Raw genomic sequence first — 27,422 nt, forward strand, 5'->3', positions numbered from 1 at the left:
AAGTGTATGAAATGAGATACAAATCCAACTCACCCTAGCTTAAAAAGTTAACCATACTGTAATTGCCTGATGAGATATTTTTTAAAATTATAGAAAAAGACCAGTTGTTAAAAATACAATCAGCCAACCAGCAAACCCCACTGAGTCTAGTTGTGGCCTCCATTTGAATATCTAAATGGTTACAAAGGCTGCAATGATTATAAAGGCTTCGATTCATTGTTTTGAATTGAACATCACATTGGCAAGATCAGAAAAGCTGTGAGCTGAGAAGGAAATTGTTATTCTAGGGATGGAACCTCCACTACCGAGTATTATTCTGTTGGCAGCTGGGACTTCAGGGGATTCTCACTATGAAAACCAGCGGTCCTTTAATCATACATTACAAGAGCATTTGTGATGCTTTGCAGGCAGCCTTTCTTCCATGATTTTCCTGCTGGTCTCCTTCCTGAGCACAATAAGTTCAAGATGGCTAATGCTGTTTTCTAGTTATGCCAAGAACCTCCTAAATGCCACTGGGCTTTCATCATGAAAACGGATGGCAAAACATCAAATGGGAATATCTCCTTCTAAATGGGGACTCCCACGATCATGTTATTTTTGGGAGAGCAGCTCTCCGGCTCCATGGATATTACTTGAACGGAGTAACCACGTTCTTCTGCAGCTCTTGCTCGATCCAGATCCACCAGGCACATGCACTGTTTTCCTGAAATACAGAAAAATGGTATCATGAGACACCCTACATCAAACAGTGCAATTTCAGTTTGTCTAAGGGACTCTACACAGTGATAAAATCCACAAGTACATGGGGAATGCTATTTGTTCCCAAGACCCATTTGGTCTCTTTCAACTTCATTCTTGATCGGTATGGATGCAAGACAATCACATATGACATTTCACAGATTTGTGTCTGCTAATGGTTTAGAGAATGTTCACTTTTTAATATGTATTCATAAATACATCTAAATATAGACTACAGATCCTATTTCCCACTTTGGTTAAAAGTACACTTAAAGACCTGGTCTCTGCATTCCCTATGAAAATGTATTACCTGTAATATTAAGGAAAACTAACATCTATCTTCAATAATATTTGAAGTATCATGCTAACAATGAGACATCTGAAAGACATACTACATTTGAACCTGGAATTTTTAGGACAAGGAAAATGAGAAATGGAAAATATTTGCGAAAATTCTTAGTGTGTTGGTTATTTCAGGTTGAGTGTAATATAATCAATTTTCAGAACTCTTGCATCCCTGTAAAATAGTGGTATTCAATTTTCTGTGTAATCTTTGGAAAACAAAAAAAGAAAACCTGCCTGGCAGGCAAAGCAGCTAATTTGTGTTCCTTTGGCCAATGCTAATTTCTATGTTAAAGGTAGGTCTGGAAATAAAAATGATTTGAAGTTGAATATATTCAAAGCTATGGTTTACTTTTATTCTTTCAATTCCTCTAAATTCAATATATGAACTTCATCCTCCAAAAGGTTACTGACTATGCAGAACTTCTTTCCATTTTCCCTCCTAATTATAATAATGACTGAACATTATTTTTAAATAATTTACTTGAATGTCTGCAGAAACTGCTAGACTTACACAGCTTCAGAAGTGAAGCCAGATAACTGAAACAGAGAAGTTCTATGGAAGACAGAAGAACCCTGTCTATGGAAGACAGAAAAACAGTGGAAGGTGAAATGTGTAGGTAAGAATTGGCAACAAGACACTCAGGTTTAAAATATTTATTTTGTACTTTTTCCTTAAAAGCCCCTATACCAAAAAGGATGAGCTATGTTAGAAATGAAATGATATAAAGAGAGATGTCTTGAATTCCATTCAGGTGAAATCACCCTCTGTTCATCAACATCCGTGTGGCTGACGTTTCTCTTAAAATACTGTTTGTCCTTTAAGACATCTGTAAAGGTTCCCCCCACGCCCATCTACTCTTAAGTTTAAAATGAAACATTCTCTGTCAGAATAGATGCCCTACATTCCTTCAGTACCCACCCTGGACTTACACTGCAGTTCATTTATCCTTGGCTTGGATCCCAGTCCAGTTAATTTTTCCTTTTCTATTACGTAGAAGAATCTCATGTTTTCACATGTTGAAGTATCTTTACAACTGAAATTCAGTTGTTGGTAGTCTACCTTTTGGGGCCTGGGAAGCCTCCTAAAATGTTCATAGAACAAAAGTATGGCCCGTGCAAAGTACAGAGGCTGAAGTTTGATGGAGTCTATGACTTTGAACCTGACTTTCCCTCCCCTCATGCCAGTGATTATGCCAGATGCTACTCCTCCTGTTCAACTCCAGCAACTTCCCTTCCAGCGCTCCCTGAACATTCAAATGTACACTCGATGAACTCAAAGTGTTGGGAATAGGGAGCGGAGGAGGAGAAAAAGAGTGGGAAACGGACAGAGGTTGCATGCAGGAAAGAGGAAGAGCTTTTTCCATATGTTTATGCTCCAGAGTGTGAGAAAGAGAAGGAAATCACTTCTTCCTTCAGCCTCAGGTCTCAAATGCCTCTCTCACTGTGTGTATCTTGCTATGCTGACTTTGACTTTAGAGTTTAAAGATAACTACTTCTCATACAATACAGTCCCTGGATGTAAGCTAATTAGCACATCTGGTGCTCAAAGAAATAGCCATCTGTTTTCCAATATACTATGATGGCCTTCAATGTGGGGCTTTATTTTTGACTCCACTCCATCATCTCAAGCCCTAATTTTGGAATCCAGCCTTCCAGTGATGTGACTCCATAACTGGGGGGCATTGCAAAGTGGATAGGAGCTTCATGTCTGGAATCAAATAATTTGGGTTCATAGTGTGGCTCCATCATCTACTGGGTAAAAGATCCTGGACAGGGTTTTGTCCTAGTTCCTTCATCTGTAAAGTCTAAATAAAAGTACATATCCCATAAGTATTTTCATTAGAATTTACTGAGATGATGGGTAAGGGCATTTAGCTCAATGCTTAAATGTGCACTGTTAGTCGCTGTTGTCCATCTAAATGCGATTTCTTTTTCTAAAGCAAAGTCTTGGATAAGACTTTAAATTCATTATTTAAACTTGAAATGTTATTGTAGGTCTTCCAATTCCAAGGTAATGCTTACTATTACAGATGTCAAATAAACTGGTGTATGATTAATAATACACAAGTATACATTTACCAAGAAAGAAAACGTTATCATCCTTGCTTACATATTTTTTAATGCATTAATTTTGGCATGCGTAGTTGATTTTCCCATCTTTATTATTTTCCTCTGTGGCTTTTGACAGATCCTTCAGTTTGTTCATAACAGTAAGAACATAATTCTACACAATGTACAAATATTGAAAATGAATTTAAAAGTATTAATGTTAACAAAAATGGGATAAAATACTCTTACAGTTACAAAGCTCTTTTCAATATGGATTGCCTTTTCTGGGAAAAACAAACTTTAGTTCCTTGTTGATAAATGAACCAGTTTTCCCCATATAGAGCCAGTCCATTTATTCCTAGGCATATTGTATATAATCTACTTACCAGCTGCTCTGTGAAAACACATACCTATGAGCCTTCGCTGGGCTGGAAGCTGGACAGCTGTCTGATCCGCAAATCTGCACAGAATCATGTGTTCCTAAAAGATAAAGCAATAGGATGTGAGTCTATTTTATTTTTCTGCTTCAAAATTGTGAAAATTATAAAAACCACTCATTTTTAATTGAATAAAGTACTGCATACATGATACTTCTAAAAGAAACACATTTTCAGAAAATGGCAGTCAGTAACTTTTTCCCTTCAAGCAGACTGTTCCTCAGATGCAGTTCTTAGGAACAGGTGCAAGGAAAATCCTCAGGGCCATTTCACTAGTTGCTCTTAGCTCAAATATAGTTACAATTTGTGATTATCATGTGTTAAACTAAAAGACCTAAGATTCACTTGTATTTTTCCTGTAATAAAATTGAATCTCAGGAACGTGGGGCTAGGGTTAGGGTTAGGGTTGGGGTTCGGGTTAGTGGCTCCAAGAAGACAGTCTCAGTGGCTTTTCTTCCTACTAACATACTGTAGAAGATCATCACTGTCTGTGGTTTCTGTAGTTCTCTGGGATACCCAGCAAAGTGCTGGCTACTCCTACGCTTTTCTAGATTCTTCCTTTGTCCCTTTGGAGGAGAGGAGGCTGGCTCACTCTGTCTCCTCTCACTCCCAAAGGCTTCTGGGGCTGTATCGATTTCGGGTTTCAGGCCAACCATAACAATGACTTGAGAGAGTGGGAGAAAGGGTTGTTCTGCTTAATTTTAGGAAAGACTGCCTTAATGCAAAAAAGAACAAGGCTGTATAGCGACAGAGAGCTGATGAGTCTGTAAGGCACTATGAAATCTGCAAGCAGCCACAGGTGAGTGATCAGGCGGAGTGGCGATGACTTCAATGTCCCATGACAACTGTTCATTCAGAACAGCTGCAGTTTCCAAGGGTGTAAATGATCTCACCTGTCAACTTAGCAAACGGTTGAACTCCGATCCCTCTTTGTTCCCTTAGTCTTTTGTACATTCAATCGAGGCCTCCATTTTTTAATAAGGTAATTGAAGTGACTGTGTGATGTTAGGTCTTTTTGAGGGGTTACCTCTGTCTCAAATTTTATGCATTATTAAAAAAAACACTGTAATGCTCACTATAAAATTTCGTGGCCAATGGGTAGGACACTAATAAAATGGTTCAAGTGAATAACTTTTATTAAGCAGCCATGAACTGGCATCAACAAAGGGGCACAAGAAGGATTTAGAATGATGTAATTTGAAGAAAAGGCAAGAAAAAGCATGCCCTTTGTCTTGATGGCATTTGAAAATTAAAAGTCATTTAACGGTGAGGCAATCATCTCAGATGGGGTTTGTTTCTCTTGTCCTTATAAGCATCACCAGATTTTACTGGAATTATTTGTGTACGTGTTCTCCCCAATAGAAGTTAAACTCTGAAAGGGGACAGCACATAGTAGGAAGTCAGTAGAGGTTTGCTGGTGAACTGAACTGTGGAGAAAAACGTGGCCAGAGTGACTCTCAATATATATGGGCACTACCTGCACTTAATTCTGGCTGGCAGGCCACCCATCATGGTTAAGTCAAGAAATACTGAGGTACCATCTTGCCACAGTATCCAAGAAGCTGAGACTTCTCTCCAGAGCTTTTATACCAGACCCTCAAAAGGGCTGGTGGCCAAGCAGCTTTTGGGGGTGTGGGAGAAAGGGGAGACAAAGATGAACTAGGTACTATTGAGTTTTCTGTTCTCTGGAAGAGACTGGGTGCCCTGTCTCTATTATTTAGAAATTTTGTATTCTTTTCTAGCCAGCGAGACTGTGGCACCTTGTGTCTCCACTGCCCTAGGTTTTTCCACACATCCTCTCAGTTTGCTTTTAGCTGTCATCCCTCAAAGATGGATTAAAAACGGGGACCTAATTTGTGTTTATTTTTCAACTCATTGTCTATTTTACTGGCAGGCTGGCAGGGCCTTGTAAGAGAAAGGTAAGGTGTTTTGAGTCTTATGAATATAAAGTTCCTGGGGTCCTAATGTCTCCCTCAAAACCCTATAGTTCCCTAAGACATACAAACTTTAAATCCAATAGGGAAAGACCAGAAAAGTCTGGTTCTGGATGAAAGCATGAACACTCAAGTTCCTCTCCCCTCCATAGGTATCTGTGTATGCTCAGATGTGGGGGTGGGAGGGGAAAGGAGAGGGTGGGAGACAGAGGTGAAGGAGGTAAATGTGCCAAGGTGGTACAAGTAGTCCCTCACTCCTTCACTGTTGGATGGAGAAGGAAAAATCTTGAAAGATGCGTGCTGGCACACAAAATGAGACCATATATTTTTATACATGTGCAAGAAGTGAACTAAGAATCTAAAGTAATTTATCAAGTTCTAATAGGATTATTTATGTGTTTCTGGCAAATTTCATCCCCATTTCTTGTATTGCATCATGCCATGTTATGGACCAATTAGTTAGCCAGTGATATTTAGAAAGCTGGAAAACTGTTTTGCTCAGAGTGGTGGCTCAAAACTATGTAATGTTCTGACTACTGTTGAGAGACAATTCTCCATGGGTCTCTTGTGTTTCTTCATGCCTTCTTCGTGCCCTTGGTTCCAGACCAGGGGGTGGCAAATCGTGGCCCGCAGGCCAGATGCAGACTATGACCTCTTCTGGTATGGCTTTCAACTTAAAAATGGTCTTTACAATTCTAAAGGATTGTAAACCACCAACAACAAAAGCAACAATGACCAGGACAAAGTATAATTGGTGGGAGATTACTAAGTGGCTGACAAAACCCAAAATATTTATAACTATCTGACCTTTTACAGAAAAATTTGCCTGTGTTCTAGATCCTCTTCTCAAAGATGTTTATATAGGGAGCAGCTTTGGAAACTACACACTGTCTCCCTCTGGAGCAAAGGGCTTAAAGATTAAATCTTAAGACATCTGGCTTTCTAAGCTCAGTTTTCCTCTCCTGTAATGCAACTCACTGTGTGTGAGGGTGTCACTGGGCCCTTTTTGTGCTGCCCAGTGGGAGCTGGGTCTCAGGAGGTCAGTGCAAAAATGATGATAGTCTGGCTGCTACTCTGTGTTTCTGACTCAGAAGTCTCCTATCTGCCAGCATCCATGAAACTGTGGCAGGCTAACATGTTAGCTTGCAGGGTAAACTCTCAGACCCTTCACGAATCTTGCCACCTATTTGGACATTAATCTTGATTTGCAAAACAAAAAAAAGCCACCCCAAAAGAAAGCAACCCCCCCACCCCGACACCGTATTAGATGTTAATGAGTAATTCTAAGGTAACTATAGATTACATATCCCATTAGAAATTTGAGAGAGCAAAAACATAAAGAAGGAATAAAAAGTATATTAGAAAGACATCTAGAAATTTTTGAGGTTACCTTGTACGATAAAGTTTTCTTGAATTGTTCACTGAAATAGAAAAGAAAAAAGAGTCATTATTTTAAATAGTAGGGAAACCAAAGATTAGGAATAGAATCATCTATATTTCTACATAGAAGAAAATATAAACAAAAATGCATATTTTATCTGAGGAGTACATAATGCTATCCTAAACTAAAAACTATACCAGTTTGAAATGTCTTTAAGAAAAGCCAAAGGCATGCTATCAGTATGTTATTAATTTTAAAGAATTTTTCAAAGATTGTTTAGACTATTAGAGACACACAACCATTTTGCTTTTCTCTTTCTCACATGGGTGCACACAGATCCAGGTGTTTTCTTTTTTTTTAATGTTTATTTATTTTGAGAGAGAAAGAGAGCACACGCGCACAAGTGAGCATGTGTGCCCACTCGCACAAGCTGGGGAGGGGCAGAGAGAGAGGGAGAGGGAGACAGAGAGCCTGAAGCAGGCAGCACAGAGAGCTGGATGTGGGGCTTGAACTCACAAACCATGAGATCACGACCTGAGGTGAAGTCAGATGCTTAACTGACTGAGCCATCTAGGCGCCCCAGATCCAGGTGCTTTAAAACGTAGGGTTTACTGCTATTCAGGGGTGCTGAAGCCAACAGATGAGGGGATGATTGCCATGGGAAAGATAGTTTTTTCCTCACAGTTCCCCAGAGGAGAAGGTATCCCACACAGGGCCACATGGGAAAGTACCAGGCTGGTTAGAAGGCAGAGGGAGTGGGATAAAATGTGGGCAGGAGCCTTTATTAGGGAATCCCACAGGAAGGGATGGCAAGGCAGGATGGGCAAACTTAGGACTGGCTAGCTTGAATAATGTCAGTGGCTTTGGAGATCAGGGCTGTCCCTACTTGTCTGGTACCTGACCTTGGGGTGATTAGGGGAGGGGGATAATGGCCGAGGAGTAGTTTTCCAATGACAAAAGGAGAAAGTATCAATAAATTTACAGAGATATGAAAACGTTGACAGACACTAAAGTAAGATTTTAAAATCAATTAAGTGAAACCGCAGGCTGAATAACTCAAACTAGCATTCTTAAGAAGCTTTATAGTGCTAGACTTACAGATTTCTTGATGGGTTGTAAAACAAACATTTTATCTGTATAGGTTCAGAATAAAGAGACATTTCAGCTATTGCATAAACCTTAAGTTATATTTTATTATTTGCTTTTCCAAAATTCTTTGGTTTTCTCTCACTAGTAGCAAATTGTGGTAAACAACAAAATAATGAAATACAGAAAAAAATTCAAAAAGTAAAAGAAAGCTATTATAAGTATAAATTCTGATGGAAATTTTCCAATATTTCTTGAAAGTAATCATGCAAATGATCAAGAAGGTTTTTTTTTTGATACATTATGGGGTAGAATTTTCAAAACTAACGTATTTAATCTATTCTATCTTAAAAATGATCAGGGGCACCTGGGTGACTCAGTCAGTGAAGTGTCTGACTTCAGCTCAGGTCATGATCTCATGGATTATGAGTTGGAGCCCCTCATCTGGCTCTCTGTTGTCAGCACAGAGCCCACTTCGGATCCTCTGTCTCCCTCACTTTCTGCCCTTCCCCTGCCTACTCTCTAGCTCTCTCTCAAAATAAGTAAAGACATTAGCTTAAAAAAATAAAATAGGGGGGATGGGTTAAATGGACACTAAGGAGGGCACTTATTGAGATGAGCACTGGGTGTCAGAGGTAAGAAATGAATCACTGGGTTCTACTCCTGAAGCTCAGAGTATACTGTATGTTATCTAACTTGGATTTAAATATAAATAAATAAATAAATAAACAAATAAATAAATAAATAAATACTATTGCTGCTACTGTAACTGGCAACAGCTCACATTTTATTGAATGCTTACTCTATGCTGCTTCTAAGTGCTTTACACATAGATCATTCAATTCTTACATAAACTGTGAGGACGTTGCTGTTATGACCTCCATTTTGTAGATAGAAAACGTAAGCAAAAAGAGTTGAAGAAAAATTGCCTGAGGTGAAACAACGTGTAAAGGTCTGAGGAGCCGATTTTTGCACCCAGGCAGAAGATTTCCAGGTCCTACGCACTCAACCACTACACCTACTGCCTCTCGCAGGTGACGAGAAGTGCCGAAGCCATCAGACTCCTAGTCGGCTCACTCTTAGATAGACTTGCTTCTAAATGCGTTCTCTGGAGCCGGATCCAGAGAAAAGTCAAGGAGAAGCCATAGAGGAGATCGTCTTTTCCCTATATAATTTATAAATAATACCTGCCTTTGGGGAAAGACGAAATGAGCTCAAAACTGAAATTTCACTGCAGCTTCGTATCGAATGAGTTTTGTATGTTACTTTATTCCCCACGTTGGTGCCTTAGGTAGAACACTAAAATTCACCTTTTTGGAAAATTAAACTTTGAGGTGTTCTGAATGAAACCGTAACAGCAAGGGCATGTGACAAAGGCAGCCCGCGTTTTGATGCAGTGCTCAATCACCATGTCTGTTGCCACTCCACAAGCATGCAATGCCACCTGGAAAACAAAACCAGACACAGGGACTAAGTTCTTTCTTAACCAACAGGGCTATATTGTGCCTTTTTTTTTTTTTTTAACTTTGTTTGAGAAAATTCTTTAACGTTTTTACTTATTTATCTTTTTGAGAGAGAGAGAGACAGAGCATGAGCAGGAGAGGGGCAAAGAGAGACACACAATATAAAGCAGGCTCCAGGCTCTGAGCTGTCCGCACAGATTCTGTGGCAGGGCTCGAACTCACAGACTGAGAAATCATCAGAGGCTTAACCCACTGAGCCACCCAGGACCCACCCACCCCCGCCTTTTTTTTTTTTTTTTAACTTTTTGTGAGGACTGATCCTCTGAGAGTTTCAAGTTACCAGAATCTTATTCCATAATATTTTAAATAGTTGTCATTTGGACATACCAAAGGACTAGTTAATATCCATATTAATTAAGAAAACTAAGCAAGGTTACAAATGGAATATTGCAACTGAAGTACAAGATTCATTCAATGGAAAATCTGCCATTATGTTAACTATGGAAAATTTAATATGTATGCATGTCTAAACCTAATGCTTTTGCTGATTATGAACTTAGTTTGGTTGTAGCACTGTGGCAAGAACACTAGATTGAAATCTGAATTTCTAGTCTCAAACTGTAGTTGTCTGGGAAATCCTGGGCCATTGAAAATATAACTTCTTTGGGCTTCAGTATAAATAAGCTATGTTAACAATATTGATATAACAATGCTGTTGCAAAAATTAAATAAAAATGCATTTGAAACACTCAAATGCTGCATGAATATAATCTAACAATGTTGTGTGAAAACTGATCAAATTATTTTTAGTAGTGCCTTTTCATATTCATATAACAGTTCTTAACATTGATGAATGCATAAAACTACTTTAAATGGGTTTATTTTAAAAGAAAGGAATAAAATTATGAATTAAAGTCTGATTAGGGCTTCAATAATTCATTTAAAAAACTTCAAAAATGATTTTGAAATGTTTTCAAAACAAACTCCTTAAATATATCTATATTGTATCACAATCTAAAATAGACATTTGTGAAATTAAGCTAAATAAAGCAAAATAGGACTTTATGAAAGAAAATCTGATATGGGGATCTTAAAAAATAAAGCATTTTGTCAGAAAAATTCTCAGATATCCATCTCACTCTGGACAGAACCAAACTGTATTGGATTATAATTATATTTTCTAAAGACAGATCTCTCAACTTCAGGGTAGGTAGGGGCTTTCAAGATGAAGAGGAGATTTTCTGGAAATTGTATCATAAGCCAGATTCCTCTCTTGAACTGGAAAACCAAAAGCAATGTTGTATTGAGAAGAGAAAAGCCAGATCTCTGTTCTCACTCCTTCTCTGGAATCTCCCCTCCCTCCAGGCTTACATTAGTTTAGAAGTCAGAAATCCCTGTGGTTGTTGTCAATCCACCTTTCCTGTTTCACTCTGAAAGTAGAGCCTGGGAAGGCTGCTGTCCAGTGAAGGCAGCAATTACAGAGGTATTGGAAGTAAAGAACCTTGATTTCTCATCTACCCCTTTTATTTACTCAGTTTTGCAGAGTAAAAATAAGACCGGCTCTTATTTTCATGAGTAGCCAGAGAAAACCTCACCATAAAAATTATAGACCTATTTTCCCCTGAAGGGAAAGAAAAGAGAAACAACACTCCCTGAATGCCCTTTATGTGGGGGCAGTAGGCTGGGTGATGGCACACAGATCCTTCTGTGCTCACGACAACCCTCAAAGATTTTATTATTTCCGTTTCTGAAGTAAGGAAACCAAGGCTCAGAGAAATTAAGAACATGCCCACAACAAAGCAGGTCCTGAGGGGCAGGATCCTGACCCCAGAGATTGAACTCATGCATTAATTACATCAGGCTGCTTCCTGACAAAACCCTCTTAAGTCTCTTAAGAAAAGTTTAGACAATTTGCTTTTATGAATCTCTCTTTATTTAGGTTCACGTTTTCTTTGCTACACACAAATGAATGAATTGCTTTCCCCCATTTAAACAAAGCAACTAAACCTACAAACTATTGGGGTGCCTGGGTGGCTCAGTTGGTTAAGCATCTGACCTCAGCTCAGGTCATGATCTCATGGTTTGTGAGTTCAAGCCCTGCATTGGGCTCCATGCTGACCGCTCAGAGCCTGGAGTCTGCTTTAGATTCTGTGTCTCCTCTCTCTGCCCCTCCCCTGCTCACGCTTTGTCTGTCTCTCTCTTTCAAAATAAATAAACATTAAAAAAAAAATCTAAGAACTATTTACATAATAGATTTTAGTCCTAAAAGGTTTTATGGCTTCATATGCTCCTAATTTCCATTGTTATCAAATGCAGGTCAGAAATAACAGGCAAATAATAAAGAGAGATATAGATCAATGTAACAATTTGAACATGAATATTTGTATAAAATACATTTAGCATAAAACAAAGGTGGCACTTCAGATTACTGGGGAAAAGATGGACTTTTTATTTACTTAATTTATTTTACGTTTTATTTTTGAGTAATCTCTACACCCAATGTGGGGCTAGAATTTAGAACCCTCAGGTCAAGAGTCACATGTTCCACTGACTGAGCCAGCCTGACACCCCAAAGATGGACTTTTTAATAAGTGATAGTGGGTTAACCCTACAGCCATATGAAAAATAAAATTAGATCCTTTCCTCTCACCATACCTAGTACATTTCAAATGGACTGGAGATTTAAAATGCAAGACAACAATAACCATGAGTGAATTCCTCTATAACCTAGAGGAGTGGGAAATTTTACCTTTGACAAGGTAAAAATGAAAAAAAAAAATTAAATGGCACAAAAAAAACCCCACACCAAAAACCAAATATAAAAAGACAAATGAGAAAATGAGAAAAAAAATGGCAACTTATAGCATAAACAAAGGGTTACTATCCCTAATACGTAGGAAGCTTCTGAAAATAAAGCACAATAATCTGATAGTAAAATGGACAAGAGATTTGGACAATTCAGAAATATGCAAATATATCTTAAACCAAAGCTATTCAATATTGCTCAAAATAAGAGAAATAAGTATTTAAAATACAGTAAGATAACACTTATCACCTATTAGAGTAGCAAAAATTCTAAAATTTGATGACAGTCTATGGGCCAGGGTATATAGGAAAACACTGTCATACAATGATGGTGGGAACACAAAAATGTCAAAATCCCTTGGAGGAGGAATTTAGCAATATCCAGCAAAATTACGTGTGTAATTTGTGATCTCGCTTCTAAAAATCCGTTCAAGGGATACACTGGCCAAAACATAAAAAGACTTATTCATTGAGGCAATATTGGAAATAACAACAAAATGGAAACAAGCCAATTTTCCATTGACAGAGGACTGGTAGCTTACTCTGCAGCTCTAAAAAGGAATGAAAAATATTTCTCTACATGGCCATGGTAGATATTATTAGATGAAAAATAATGTCAAAAAATTCTTGAACTATTTTCAGTAATCATCATTGGTGGTTGTATTTTTGTCTTAGAACTCAAACGTGTATATTGTGAGATAAAACAAATAAGACATCTGCTGATGTCATTACGAAACAACAGAAAGCTTTTTTAATTTTTTTTTAACGTTTATTTATTTTTGAGACAGAGAGAGACAGAGCATGAACAGGGAAGGGGCAGAGAGAGAGGGAGACACAGAATCTGAAACAGGCTCCAGGCTCTGAGCTGTCAGCACAGAGCCTGATGCAGGGCTTGAACTCACGAGCTGTGAGATCATGACCTGAGCCGAAGTCGGACGCTCAACTGACTGAGCCACCCAGGCGCCCCAACAAAAAGCTTTTTTAAGCCTAGGAGAAAGAAGAAAAAGATAGGAGATAGATAAGTGAGGCTAAGTTAAAATCTCATAGTCCTGAATTTAAGTTGGACGTGTCAGTATGAAACCACAATGATTTTTTTTTTTTTTTAATTGCCTAGCTCAGACCACAGTAAAGCCTGGAAACAAAGACCAAACCAATAGCAATGACTATCCCCAGTACCTAAATTGTGGTACTCTAAATACCATGTTCCTTTAAAGGAATGTAAAGCTTCGTGGAGAAATAGTTGCTGCTGGATAGAAGGTAGGAAATGCACAAGATGAGCTGGGATGTCTTGTTATACTGAAAGCACAGACACTATCAAATTCTATTGAAGTCCTATCAAAAGGACTCAGGAGCCAACCTCAAGGGGCTCCCACCGAACAAATATGGGAATATTTGAGCATCAGTGAGAATGATAACTGCAATGGATTGAAGTATTTCAAACATGAAATTGATGAGTTAGTAATCATATTGAAACAAAAACAAAAACAAAAACCTGGTCACTTTTGGTAGATAACCAACTCACTTTGAAAACCAGAAAATACAGGGGAAGAATCTAGTTTTACCCAGCCTTTCCTATAACCAAACAGTTAATCAAGTAAATGAAGATGGAGTGATAAAATTAGAAGAATGTCACCATTTTGAAATCCTTGCTAAAATAATAGGGCTAGGGGTTGATGATCTCGAACGCTGCTAACACTGTCCAAGAGAAAAACCAGACAAATGTCTACAGATAGAACACACTACCACCTATGCTGTAGTCTTACCCCAAAGTAAACCTGATCTGATTATGTCTTCACAATCTAAATCTAATTTCTAGGCAATACAGGGATAATATGTGAAACAACACCAGGGGGATATGATCAGCAAAATACAAATTGTGGGAAATTCTATAGGAGAAACGACATCACTATACAAACTTTAAGGGCGAAGAAGAGATGGGATGGTATAGTAGGTGGAATTAGCCTCCAAAGATGTCCACATGCTAATACCTGCAACCTGTCAACATGGCAAAAAGGAGTGTTTGTAGATGTAATTAAGATTAAGAACCTTAAATGCCAAGATTTTTCTGGATTTACATGGGTGGGCTCAATAGAATCACATAAGGCCTTAAAAGTGGAGAACTTTCTCAGGTGGGAAGAGAGCTGAGACACGAGGAAAAGTTAAAGAGATCTGAAGCATGAGAATGACTTGAACGACAATTGCTTGTTTTCACAGCTAGCTCTAGAACCTAAGAATGAATCCTGGCGGAGCCAGCAAGGGAGCAGGAACCTTAATCCCTCGACAGCATGGAACTAAATTCTACAAACAACCTGAATAATCTGCCTTAGAGCCTTCAGATAAGAGCCAAACCAAGCTAACAGCTGACTTTGACCTAATGACACCTGGACTGGAGAAACCAGTTGAACCCAACTGGATTTCTGACCTATAGAACTCTAAGATAATAAATCTGTGTTATTTTATGTTAAGCTTATTTATTTTGAGAGAGAGAGAGAGCACACGTACAAGCAGGGGAAGGGCAGAGAAAGAGGGAGAGAGAGAATCCCAAGCTGGTTCTGTGCTGTCAGTGCAGAAGACACAGAGCTCAAACTCACGAACTGTGAGATTATGACTTGAACGGAAATCAAGAGTTGGACGCTTAAATGACTGAGCCACTCAGGTGCCCCAAATTTGTGTTATTTTAACCTGCTATATTTGTGGTAAATTTTTACAAGAAAAATGGAAAATGAATGCAGATAAAAACCTATAAATTTTAAGCCTTAAGATTCACATTAACCATTTCAATTTTTGCATCTTATTTCAATCCTTATTAAAAGAAATACACTGTAAAAAAAAACATGAGACAGCTGAGGTAGAGAGTTTCTACAGCAACATGAAGGAAAAGTGATTTTGTTGACTAATTTGCTATTCTTTGTTATTAATCATTAAAGGCCTATAATTATTACTTGCAGTTATAGAAATCGCACAATTCATTCATTCATCATTCTTTTATTCTTTCATTCATTCAACAATTACTAGGCATTTTGTAAATACTGGTATCATGGTAGTGGGTGGGAATACAAAGATCAGAAATATGATCCCTTTTCTATGCTCTGGCGATAGTAACAACTGAATCCAAACTATTTAATACATTAATCAACTCAATCTGGGAATCATACAGGTTGAAACAACTCATAAAGTTCTGGTTATTTTATGTCTCTAACATTGTGATTCACAGGGGATACAAAGAAGAGTAAAACATAAATAGTACACAAATCTGTCTAATACAAGATAGATTAAGTTAAGTGCCATTAAAAAAGCACAAATAAAAATCAAAGGAGGGACAGGGGATATTCAGATAGGGAAAATTTAGGAAGGGTGTCCTGGAGGAGGTGGGATTTGAGGAGGGCCTTATAGGATAGAAAGTAGTTTAGAAAGCGAAGAAGTCACAGGCACAGAGGAAAGAACAAGTGGCATTTTCATGAAATAGGGAGTGATATTAACATCAATAATACAAAATTTAACACTTATTGAGTAAGGTGCTATGCTAAGTGCTTTCCATGTATTTAGTTGTTTAACACAACAACGCTATGAAGTAGAACAACTATTTTATTTACCTTTTTTATTGTGGTAAAAAACACATAAGATTTACCACCTTAACCATTTTTTAATGTTCATTTATTTTTGAGAGAAAGAGAGACAAAGTGCGAGTGGGGGAGGGACCGAGATAGAGGGAGATGCAGAATCTGAGGCAGGCTTTAGGCTCTGAGCTGTCAGCACAGAGCCCGATGCTGGGCTCTAACCCACGAACCGCGATCATGATCTGAGCCGAGGTCGGATGCTTAATCTACTCAGCCACCCAGGCGCCTCCCATCTTAACCATTTTTAAGTATACACATTGTGGTGAATCAGATCTCCAAAACTTTTTCATCTTGTAAAACTGAAATTCCATACTATTGAACAACTTCCCTTTGCCCCCTCCCATCAGCCCCTGGGAACCACCAGTCTACTTTCTATTTCTATGCATGTGACTACCTTACATTCCTCGTATAAGAGAAATCATACAGTATTTGTCTTTTTGTAACTGGCTTATTTCACTCAGCATAACATCCTCAAGGTTCATCCATGCTGTAGCAGGACAGGATTTCCTTCTTTTTTAAGGCTGGATATATGTATTTATCACATTGTTTGTCCATTCACCTGTCTATGGACATTTGAGTTACTTCCACCTCTTGGTTACTGGGAATAGTGTTGCTGTGAACATGGGTGCACAAATACCTAAGTAGGTACTATTTTAAGATGAGAAAGGCCCAGAAAGGGTAAATAAATAAAGGGAATAAGTTTATTCCAGGTCACACAACAAATTAAGAACCCTAACTCAGACATTTCGGGGTGTCCATCCTAGATAACCACTCTTTACAAATACATTCCCGTTCATTTTATTAATTTCATTGGTCCTACAATCTTGTGAAATTATAAAACCATACAGAATTAGCATGTATTCAGTATTTGTTAGATGGCAAAATCTTCACATTATTTTCTTGACGTAATCATTTAATTATTTTCTTAATTTAATACGTTAAAGTAGCTCTTATCTCCATTTTCAATAGCATGTCTAAGGCCACCTCGCTAGTGAAACCTGGTCTAAGGTCACAAGTGATGAAGCCATGATTTAAACTCAAACTGACACCAAACTTTGTTGTAGTTCTCGATGTTCCCATTTGCTCCTTTCTGAGATGTGGGGAGTGAACAAGAAGTCACAGACTGGACTCCAGTCCAGTTCTCGCACTGACTTGCTACATTCCTCAACTTCTCTATCTGTAAAATGAGAAGGCTGAACTGGATGATCTCTAAATTTTCCCAGCCCAATTAGGTTCTGCACCTTCTCTTCTTAAAGGATTCTTAACCAGATATTTTATACGTAAGCAGGTTTGGTCTCAACTGTGCACCCATGTTCCTCCTCTTTCAAAACTTTTGTGCAATTACATTATAGATAAGTGGTTTTAAAATTCAAATAATACTAAAAAGCAGGTACAGTAATAACAGAAGTTCCCTTGTTCTATATACTCTTCTACCCCTGAATGAACGTCTGGCAACCAAAGCCCATGCTTCTCAACTCACTGGTGTTCTTTCCTGAAATCTATCTCTTTTTCCATATAACAAATGTACATTGTTATCTCTTGATTTATAAATATTAGGCCTTATTTATTGATTTTTGTTATGGGAGATGAGGTTCTGTTCTGTTTGGTTTTATTTTTTTTACATTTACACCTTTTTTCCCCTTTTACCATTCTCTTAATATCCCCAATTTGGGGCACCTGGGTGGCTCAGTCAGATGAGCATCCAACTTAGGCTCAGGTCATGATCTTGCAGTTTGTGGATTGGAGCCCTGCACGGGGCTCACTGCTGTCAGTGCAGGGCCCACTTCAGATCCTCTGTCCCACCCCCCCCCCCCCCCCCCGCCTCTCTCCAGCTCATTCTCTCTCTCCCTCTCTCTCTCACTCTCCCCCCAAAAATAATAAACTTAAAAAATATTAACTCCAATTTTTAGTTAAGTGTTTATGCAATGTTTTTATTATTATTGCTTTGTGTATATACTGTTCACTGCTGAGCTAAAGTGTGCTGTACAATTTTTTTTTTTTTTAACATTCAAGACTCTACCTACCTAAAACCTCTGTAAAATGCCCTATTGTTTAACTTTCCACTGTATGAAAACTGCCAAGTAATCAATCAGTTCCATTTTTCTTTCCTGGGCCTTCTGACCTTTAGCTAATGATCAGTGCTCTCTAGGCCTTCTACCTAGCTCTGGTCCTGAGAGTCCCTTTGCCAGCATACCAAGAACTCTCTTCAGCCCCTTTTGTGTTGGATACCACTTATTCCTTTTTCCTATTTACTCTCTTGTGTTAGTGAAGCATATCTTCCAGGAGTTTCTTGAGGTACATTTCTTGAGACCTTGAAATTTTCTTTATTACTTTCACATTTGATTGATGGATTGATAAGGTATAAAATCTTAGGTTGGAAATTGTTCTTTAGATTTTGAAGGTATTGCTTCACTGTCTTCTAGCTTTCTAAGTTGCTACTGAGATATGTGATGGCATCAAAATGCCAAATTCCAAATTTTTGGTATATGGCTCCTCCTTTTTTTCTCTGTCTGGAAACTGTTAGGAACTTCTTTTCATCCTTGGTGTAGTAAAATTTCAAAACAATATGCCTAGGTTTGGGTCATTTTTCAAGTGGGCTTATTTTTTTTTTATTGGAGTATAATTAATGTACAGTGTTATCTTTATTTCAGGTGTATAATATAATGATTCAACAATTCTATACATTATTCAGTGCTCATCAAGATAAGTGAACCCTTGATCACCTTTATCTATTTCACACCCTGCCCTCTGGGAAACCACCAGTTTGTTCTCTGTATTTGCTGTTGTTTTGTTTGTCTGTTTTGTCTTTTTTGTTCATTTGTTTTGTTTCTTAAATTCCACATATGAGTGAAATCATGGTTTTTGTCTTTCTCGGACTTATGTCACTTATTATAATACCCTCTAGGTCCATCCATGTTATCGCAAATGGCAAGATCTCATTCTTTTTTATGGCTGGGTAATATTCCATGTGTGTGTGTGTGTGTGTCTGTGTGTGTGTGTATCTGTGTATCTTTATGCATTCATCTATGGATGGACACTTGGGTTGCTTCCATATATTGCCTAGTGTAAATTATGCTGCAATAAACATATGGGCGCATATGAAACATATATCGTTTCAAAACAGTGTTTTCATTTTCTTTGGGCAAATACCTAGCAGTAAAATTACTAGATCATATGGTAATTCTATTTTTAATTTTTTGAGGAAACTCCATACTGTTTTCCACAGTAACTGCACCAATTTACATTCCCACCAACAGTGCATGTGGGTTCCTTCTACTCCACATCCTTGCTAACACTTGTTATTTCTTGTCTTCCTGATTTCAGCCATTCTGACAGGCATAAGATGATATCTGATTGTGGCTTTGATTTGCATTTCCCTGATTAGTGATGTTGAGCATCTTTTCATGTGTCTGTTGGCCATCTCTATGTTTTCTTTGGACAAATGTCTATTCAGGTTCTCTGCCCATTTTTAATCAGATTTTTTTGTTTGTTTTTGTTTTTGGTATTGTGTTTTATAAGGTCTTCATATATTTTGGATATTAACCCCTTATCAGATATATCATTTGCAAATATTTTCTCCCACTCAGGAGATTGCCATTTTGTTTTGTTGATGGTTTCCTTCCCTGTGCATAAGCTTTATTTTGGTGTACTCCCATTAGTTTATTTTTCCTATTGTTTTCCTTGCCTAACGAGACATATCTAGAAGAATGTTTCTATGACTAATGTCAAAGAGATTATTGCCTATGTTATGATAGGCATAATCTATGATAATAGATTAGGTTTATAATCTATTTTGAGTTTATTTTTGCATGTGGTGTAAGAAAGTGGTCCAGTTTCATTTTTTTGCATGTAGCTGTCCAGTATTCCCTACCCCATTTATTGAAGAGGTTGTTTTTCCCCATTGTATATTCTTGCCTCTTGTTGTAGTACAATTGACCATTCAAATGTGGGTTTATTTCTAGGCTCTCTTTCTGTTCCATTGATCTATGTGCCTATTTCTGTGCCAGCACCATACTGTTTTGATTGCTATAGCTTTGTAGTAGTGGGCTTTTTAAATCAAGAGAAATGGATTCTTCATTATTGACACATTTTCTTCTATTAGTTTTTTTATATTTTCCTTTCCACTATTTTATCTGTTTTCTCTTTCTAGTTCTATTCTTGAGGTATTGTGTTTCACGAACTGAGTCTTTAATATTTTTTTTAAAAAATGCTTATATCAGTTTCTATTTCTTTGTCTTTTTTTCTTGCATTTTCTCAGGTGATGTCCTAATATGTCATCTTTAAGATTTTCTTCTTTTTCTTTTTTAAGTTTATTTATTTATTTTGAGAGAGGGAAAGAGTGAGCAGGGGAGGGGCAGAGAGAGAGAGAGAGAGAGAGAGAGGGAATCCCAAGAAGGTTCCACCCTCTCAGCTTGGAGCCCCATGTGGGGCTTGATATAATGAGGTGTGAGATCATGACCTGAGCTTAAATTAAGAGTCAGAGACTTAATGGACTGAGCCACCCAAATGCCCCTGTTGTTGTTGTTGTTATTGTTTTATGGGTTAACATATTTTTAGTTTCCAAGAAGTTACTTCTTGTTCTTTGTTGGTTCTTTTTTTTTTTTTCTTTTTCATTCCATACTTGTTTTATGGATGGAATGAAACATCCATCATAATATATTATTATGTTGGATAATAATATATTATGTTATTATATTATATTATAATATATTATATAATATATAATACTTAGTGAATATATAATATATTATATATTCACTAAAGAGTGAATGACTAAAAAGCTGATTGGAAGTACTGAATGAAAGACTTCGACACTGGTGGGCTTCACTAGTGACTGAGTGATCAGGTGGCTAGCTCCCCCACTTTTTTTTTTAATTACAGCTACAGTATCTGTAGTTATTTTCTCTGGGGACAGTTGATTCTAAAAAGAAATATTTTTTTTATTTCTTTGAGAACATAATTCTAGCTTCCAAATTTCTGGAATTAAGGGCAAATGGGGGTGAGGGGGAAGAGATCCGTTATTCAGTGTGCAGATTCTGAGTTCTTGTTTTCAATATGGCACATCACCCTTGCCCTCCTCTGTGAACAGTATCCCTGTATTTTGAGCATCTCTGGCTCAGTTTCTTCACAGAATAAACTTCTAGTCTCTCGCAGGAGTCAGGGAGTCTACTCAAGATAAGGGTAGGAATCTGGGTCTCTAAATAATATTTTTAATTAAAGATGATTTCAGCTCCTTCTTATCCCCTTCCTCTGAGGTTTCTGGTATCCTACATTCTTGAAATATTCTGGGATCCTGTGAGAGCAAATTGACTTGCTTCCTGATAGTCACTCCCTATCCTCATGCTTTTAAGTTTGATCCTCCTCTTTTCTACTCAATCCTTTACTATTTTTCTTTAATCTGCTTTCTGCCTTCATATATAGTAGTCCAAGTTACAGAATCTTGAACACAGGTTCATCACAGATGGAGTATGATTCTTCTGGTTTTTGTTCTCCTTGTTATTTGGAAGTCTGATCTTTCTTGGGGAGAAGGGGGTTGAAATACTTCTATACACTCTCTTGGCCTGGGAAATCCTCCACTGAAAAATGATTTTTTAAAATTGTGTTTGCAGACTATGTAGTTCCTCAAGTTCCTTTTCTTTTAAAACAAGGATTACATAAATTACTCATCAAAAGTGTTAGTGAATTACATTGTATAATTGCATGTGCATCTAATTGTACACTAACATATATAACTAGAAACGAGCTTGTAATTAAGCACTCAGCACTGATAAATCCTAAACTATAATATTAAAATTGTTATGGGTATGATAGCTAAACTGTTTTGAGATTTAGATATATATTGGCAATATAGAAAATATTCACCAATACTCTTAGAAAAAGTATCTATCACTTGGTTCAGAAGACTCTGTTACTATTGGAATTAGTCAGTTAAAACATTTTGGTGGGAAAGTTAGTTAGCACTGACACAGTTTTTGTTTTTTAATGCAGTGTGTTTTTCCATAGTCATGGTCCTTTCTGTAATACTATTTGAGAGCATGCATATTAATACACATGGTAAATTAGGTCTTAAAAAGCATAATCTTGTAAAGTAAGTTTTCACAATAATGCAGATTATTTATCCTGGATCAAACAAAAAGGCAATAATAAGCCTCTTAAAAAAAAAGCCTTGGGGTACCTATATGGCTATTGATTGACTGCCTGACTCTTGATTTTGGCTCAGGTCAAGATCTCACAGTTCGTTGGATTGAGCCCTGTGACTGCTCTGTGTTGACAGTACGGAGCCTGCTTGGGATTCTCTCTCTCCCTATCGCTCTCTCTCTGACCCTCCCCTATGCACGTGTACACGCATGCCCTCTCTTTCAAAATAAATAAATAAACTTTTTTTTTTAAAGCTTTAAAAGGTCTGCTTTTGAAGCAATTTTTGTAAGTTTCCCTTTAAGGGATGGTAATCAATACATATCTTAGTTAGGGTTGTTATGGAAAAAAAAAAAATCACCCTACAGTGGGTAGCTTAAACAGCAAACATTTATCTCTCACAGCTCTGGAGGTTGAGAAGTCCAAGATCAGGGTGCTGGCAGATCTAATGTCTGGTGAGGGGTCCCTTCCTGGTTTGCAGGTAGAGAGCTGGAGAGGAAGCAAACTCTCTTTTCTCAGGGGGTACTAATTCCATTCAAGAGGTCTCCACCTTTATGACCTAATTACCTCCCAAAGGCCCACCTCCTAATACCATCACGTTAAAGGTTAGGAATTTAACATACGAAGCTTTGAGGGAGGCAAACATTCAACCCTTAACACATACTTAATGCAGGGTCATACAGCTGGATATACTGAAACCAGGAGGAAAAAATACCTTCTTGGATGTTTCTTATTTTTGAAAAGACTTTTATATATTCCTCAGGACACCAATATTCATTATAATCAAAATCAGAATAAGCCAATCAAAAGGTATTTCTCTAATAATCAAATACTTTTTTTGAAAGAAAAAAATATTTTATATGTACAGAATTCTTTTAGATGCCTTGCAGTAATCCTTAAGGACCTATTAGCCTCTCTTGGCTAAATAAGCGATCTATCTGTAAAAATATTAAACACAAATATTTATTCTTCAATCTTTACTGCTTACATTATTATAAATATAAAAATGACACATTAAATTTGAGGTATTTTGAAAACATGGAAAATAATAAAGAAAAAAATGTTACCACGTAGCATATAGAGATAGCTACCTTTAAAAAATCCATATTAGCATATTCTTCCCGTCCTTTTTTTCTTTTTTAAGGTGTTTTTTTTAAGTTTTTTTTCCTTATTTTGAGAGAGAGAGAGAGAGAGCATGGGAGGGGCAGAGAGAGACAGAGAGAGAGAGAATCCCAACAGGCTCTTCACTGTCAGTGCTGAGCCTGATGTAGGGCTTAAACCCACATACTGTGATATCATGACCTGAGCCAAAATCAAGAGTCAGACGCTTAACCAACTGAGCCACCCAGGGGTCCCACCTCCCATCCTTTTTAAAATCAGTTTTTACATGGTTAAGATCATACTGCACAGAGTAAGATGAGGCCCAATTTATTGAGTACTCCTAAATGGCAGACAACCTCCTAAGTGCTTCACATACATTGTATCAATATCCTATGAGCCAGATATTTTATGCCAAATATATGGAAAATATGAGGATATATGGAAAAACTGAAGATTAGTGAGTTTAAATAAGTTGCCTGGGGCCATCCAGCCAGTAAGCAGCCAAGCTGAGATTTTAGCACAAGCTTGGCCAGTATCAAAATCCATACTCTTTACCATTATGTTTATTTTCTTTGTTTACCACTGTAACTAATTTTTATGTCATTAACAAATCATTGCAAATATCATGTAAAGTAAAAATGTAAAACTCCTGTATGATTAGGCTTATCTCGCTGAAGCCCTGCAGTCAATGAGCATATTTTTCAAAAATCTTTACAAATATTAAGAGCATGAATGGAATATTGTTGTTGTTCAAGTTAAAATGTATTGAGACTTTAAATGTTTTTATAAGCTTATCAGGCATTTGTATTTTTAAGGATTATATATTTCTCAAATAAGTACAGTGTGAGCCAGAAATTACAAAATGACCCTTTGGAACAAATAACATTACCTCATTGATTCTGGTTATGTTGGGCAGGTACAGTAGGTGGAAGATACACACACACACACACACACACACACACACACACACACACACACATATATATATATGATTTGTTTAAAGTTCCTAAACATAGCTGGTTCCAAGACTTTAAGATTCTCTCCTTAAAATCTAGTTTACATCATTATTTTTACATCTAAAGAAAAATGGTAAAAGGAAAAGGTATTTACTAAGCAAAGATAAATGCTAACTAAACCCTTATTGAAAATATCACCAGATCATGGATTAATGCAGTTTTAATGCATTTCCAATACCTAGTTATTCTAATTTCCTCTCTGGCTACACTATTTTCACTGTAATCTATTTAAGAGTTGGAGCCACTGATGCAATCAGTTTGATTTATCTAGTGACAATACCTCAATTATCCTCCTGGGGAAAATTATTTTCTTGTGAGTAAATCTAATTTTGGTTTAATCTTCCAAGTAATTTTAATTAATTTTCTATATATTTTGACAAAAGTAATTATGAAAGAAAAAGGCCATCATGACTATATTATTATGAAATATAGAGAAAATATCACATCAAAAAAGACATAAACATTTTCAGTTGGTGTTAGTGAATTATGACCTTGCAAGTTACAAGAATATGCCAGAATGTTTTAGCACCCATAAGCCACAGAAGGCTAAGGAGACATGTGGCTAATAAGATGCGAATTTTGTAATTTGAGAGTTGAGTAAATGGGTAGCAATATCTTGTCACCTTAAATATTATGCCTGGTGTACTGGTAACATGGGCATTGGCTTAATGGTTCATTTCATGGGAGAAGTTTTAACCTTTACATCAACATTTACGTAAATTTTAGGTTGCACAGAAATATATAATCAATTTGAATTTGCTGTTTCGGATATCTGCGTTTTCCTGAATTTCCTTATTAATAGCTTACTTCTCTTCCTATAGGCTTGACTTGACATAACCCATTTGGATCATGTCTACAAAGGAAACAAACTGCATACATTTTTGCTGCAAAAGATAACAAACCCCACAAATTTTCAGTAGTGGATATCTAAGAAATGAACCTCACTGGACAAAAATTATAAGAACTACGAAATTCTGAGTTTCTGAAATTGAAGAAGAGTTCCAGCTAGACCTTCCTATTGTGTATGTTGTGTGAACACACACAGTTGGGAGTGCAGATTAGCACAATTTTCCTAGAAAGTGATTTGGCAAACATATCAAAGTCTTAACGCATAAGATATCCATCATAGTAATAATTACACATTATAACAACATGAAGAAAAAGAAACATTATTGATGAGTAGGGGAAAGATTTATGACAATGTTCAGTAAACCAAGATCTATGTAGTATGATGTCAATGATAGTAACATATGTATAAACACGCATTTGTATGTGTGCAAGAATATATAAAGACCAAAGGTTTTCGACGGTATTCATTTTTTCAGTAGTTGAAATACTGGTGATTCTTCTTTATATTATTACGTATTTTTCTGTATTGAGCATATTGTTCATTAATAATAAGAAAAAAGTATTTAAAAGAAATACAAGGAGGTGTGCCTAGGTGCTTCAGTCTGTTGAGCTTCTGACTTTGGCTCAGGTCACAATCTCAAGGTTCATGGGTTCCAGCCCGTGTTGGGCTCTGTGCTCACAGCTCAGAGCCTGGAGCCTGTTTCAGATTCTGTGTCTCCCTCTTTCTCTGCCCTTCCCCTGTTCCCGCTCTGTCTCTCTCTCTTTCTCTCAAAAATAAACATTAAAAAAATTAAAAACAAATAAAACAAATACAAGGAATAACAGTAACATTTCTTTGTTTTTCTTTCATTATCTTTTAAAAATGTAAAATAAACCAAGGGAAGTCGTTGTCATTAGAAATCATTCATTCATTCCACTGATAACTATTTGTAAGCACTTGCTACATGTCAAACATAGTTTTAGGCACTGGGGATTCTGCAGTGAAGAAAATTAAGTTCATATCTGGGAGAGGAACAAATGTTACCTCGGTCACATAATGGTGAAGTGCTATGAATGAAATCATACTCATTAATGTGCTATACTTCATAAACAGTAGAAAACACAAGTTATAAACTTGCTAGCAAAGAATATAAAAGTATCTCCTTTATTTAGTCTAAGGCATATAATTTTTCTTAATTAACTGAAGAAATTGAAATTGTTTGATTACTTACCCCAATATTAAACATCCCTGTAAAATATTCCATATTTGCTTGAATGAACCAAATGTTGCTTAAACCTAGTTCATCACTTCTCTTCTTAGCACGAATTAATGATAGTTCCTTGTTTTCTATTAACGTAACCTAGATTTCATCCAGGAAACAAAAGTACATTCAGTAACATAATTCAGACATTAGGGCAAAATATTATTACTGCATTTAAGCTTTCATGTAGAACATATTCATTGATTCTTGTCCTGTGCCAGGAAGTACACCAGATAGTGTGTTACAAAACTGAACAAGGTCCTTGAGTTCTTGCACCTTATGGATGGAGTGATAGAAGAGAAACAGGCAATTACAATACAGTGGTAAGTGTTTAACGAAAGACATATCATGTGTCATCACAGCACTCAGACTTGATGACTAAGGAAGGTTTCAGCCATTTAACACGGAAAATAATATAGAAGCTGAGGCCTGAACAATGAATAGAAACTAGCTGGAGCAATGGAGGAGTGTTTCAAGCAGAGAGAGAAACATGCATGAAGTGGGAAGTGAGACAGACACAGGGTGTTTGAAAAACTGAGAACATTGGTGTCTCTGGGCACGGTGCGTGGTGGTGATGCAGAGTGGGGGACAGGGTGTGGAGGGTAGAATTGAGTCTGGAGAGGTAACGGGAGCCAGATCATGTGATAAAAGAAGGTTCCGTTGCTGCAATGTGTAGTATGGATTGGTGGGGGTGAGGCAGAAGGAAGGGTAACCAGTTAGGAGTCTCTAGGAATGCAGGCCAATGAAGATTGGAAAGGATTACGGGTCTAGAGAGAGAAAAGTGGGCAGAATTAAGTCCCTTTCATCACTATCATCTCTAATTCTACCCTTATTTTGTCCTTATGCTTGTCTTCACAGAAACATCCTGGGTCCCTTTGTATAAAAAAACCTGTCAGAGTATACTTGGTTTAAGGCTTTCTGGCCATTCATTATTCTATCCAAGATTTCCCCTCTCCAGGCTCAATGTCTCTAAGTTTCCAGAATTGTTGGGAAGGGGGAAAAGACCCCATATCTCTGCCTTTGTTTCTCCAGGATTCTACTCTATGAGCTTTCTTCCTCTAACTCCAACCAAGAAAATTGTTACTTTCCTTGATAATGAAACAGACACCTGCTATTTTTTCCCAGGATTCCTTGTTCATTTTGCCTCTCATTTTCTAAGGAAGGGAAAGAATAATACCCTTCCATTCCCCATCTTTCTGTTACATGTCTTTCTGGCCAGTCTATG

The 27,422-nt window shown here is 37.2% G+C and overlaps 1 protein-coding gene across 4 annotated transcripts in view; it reads right to left on the reverse strand.

The window, feature by feature from the left end:
• Nucleotides 1-345: 345 nt before the first annotated feature.
• GSTCD (glutathione S-transferase C-terminal domain containing) overlaps nucleotides 346-27,422 on the reverse strand; it is a 130,125-nt gene continuing 103,048 nt past the window's right edge. For all 4 annotated transcript variants that reach the window (XM_042935771.1, XM_042935768.1, XM_042935769.1 and 1 more), the window contains 5 exons: nucleotides 26,168-26,296; nucleotides 9,281-9,414; nucleotides 6,894-6,924; nucleotides 3,543-3,612; nucleotides 346-703 (listed from right to left, as the gene is read on the reverse strand). In XM_042935771.1, coding sequence (XP_042791705.1) covers nucleotides 567-703; nucleotides 3,543-3,612; nucleotides 6,894-6,924; nucleotides 9,281-9,414; nucleotides 26,168-26,296 — 501 coding nt within the window. In that variant the 3' untranslated portion in view covers nucleotides 346-566. The remainder of the gene's footprint in view (nucleotides 704-3,542; nucleotides 3,613-6,893; nucleotides 6,925-9,280; nucleotides 9,415-26,167; nucleotides 26,297-27,422) is intronic.

Source organism: Panthera leo, chromosome B1 (genome assembly GCF_018350215.1).
Source record: "Panthera leo isolate Ple1 chromosome B1, P.leo_Ple1_pat1.1, whole genome shotgun sequence".
NCBI lineage: Eukaryota > Metazoa > Chordata > Mammalia > Carnivora > Felidae > Panthera > Panthera leo.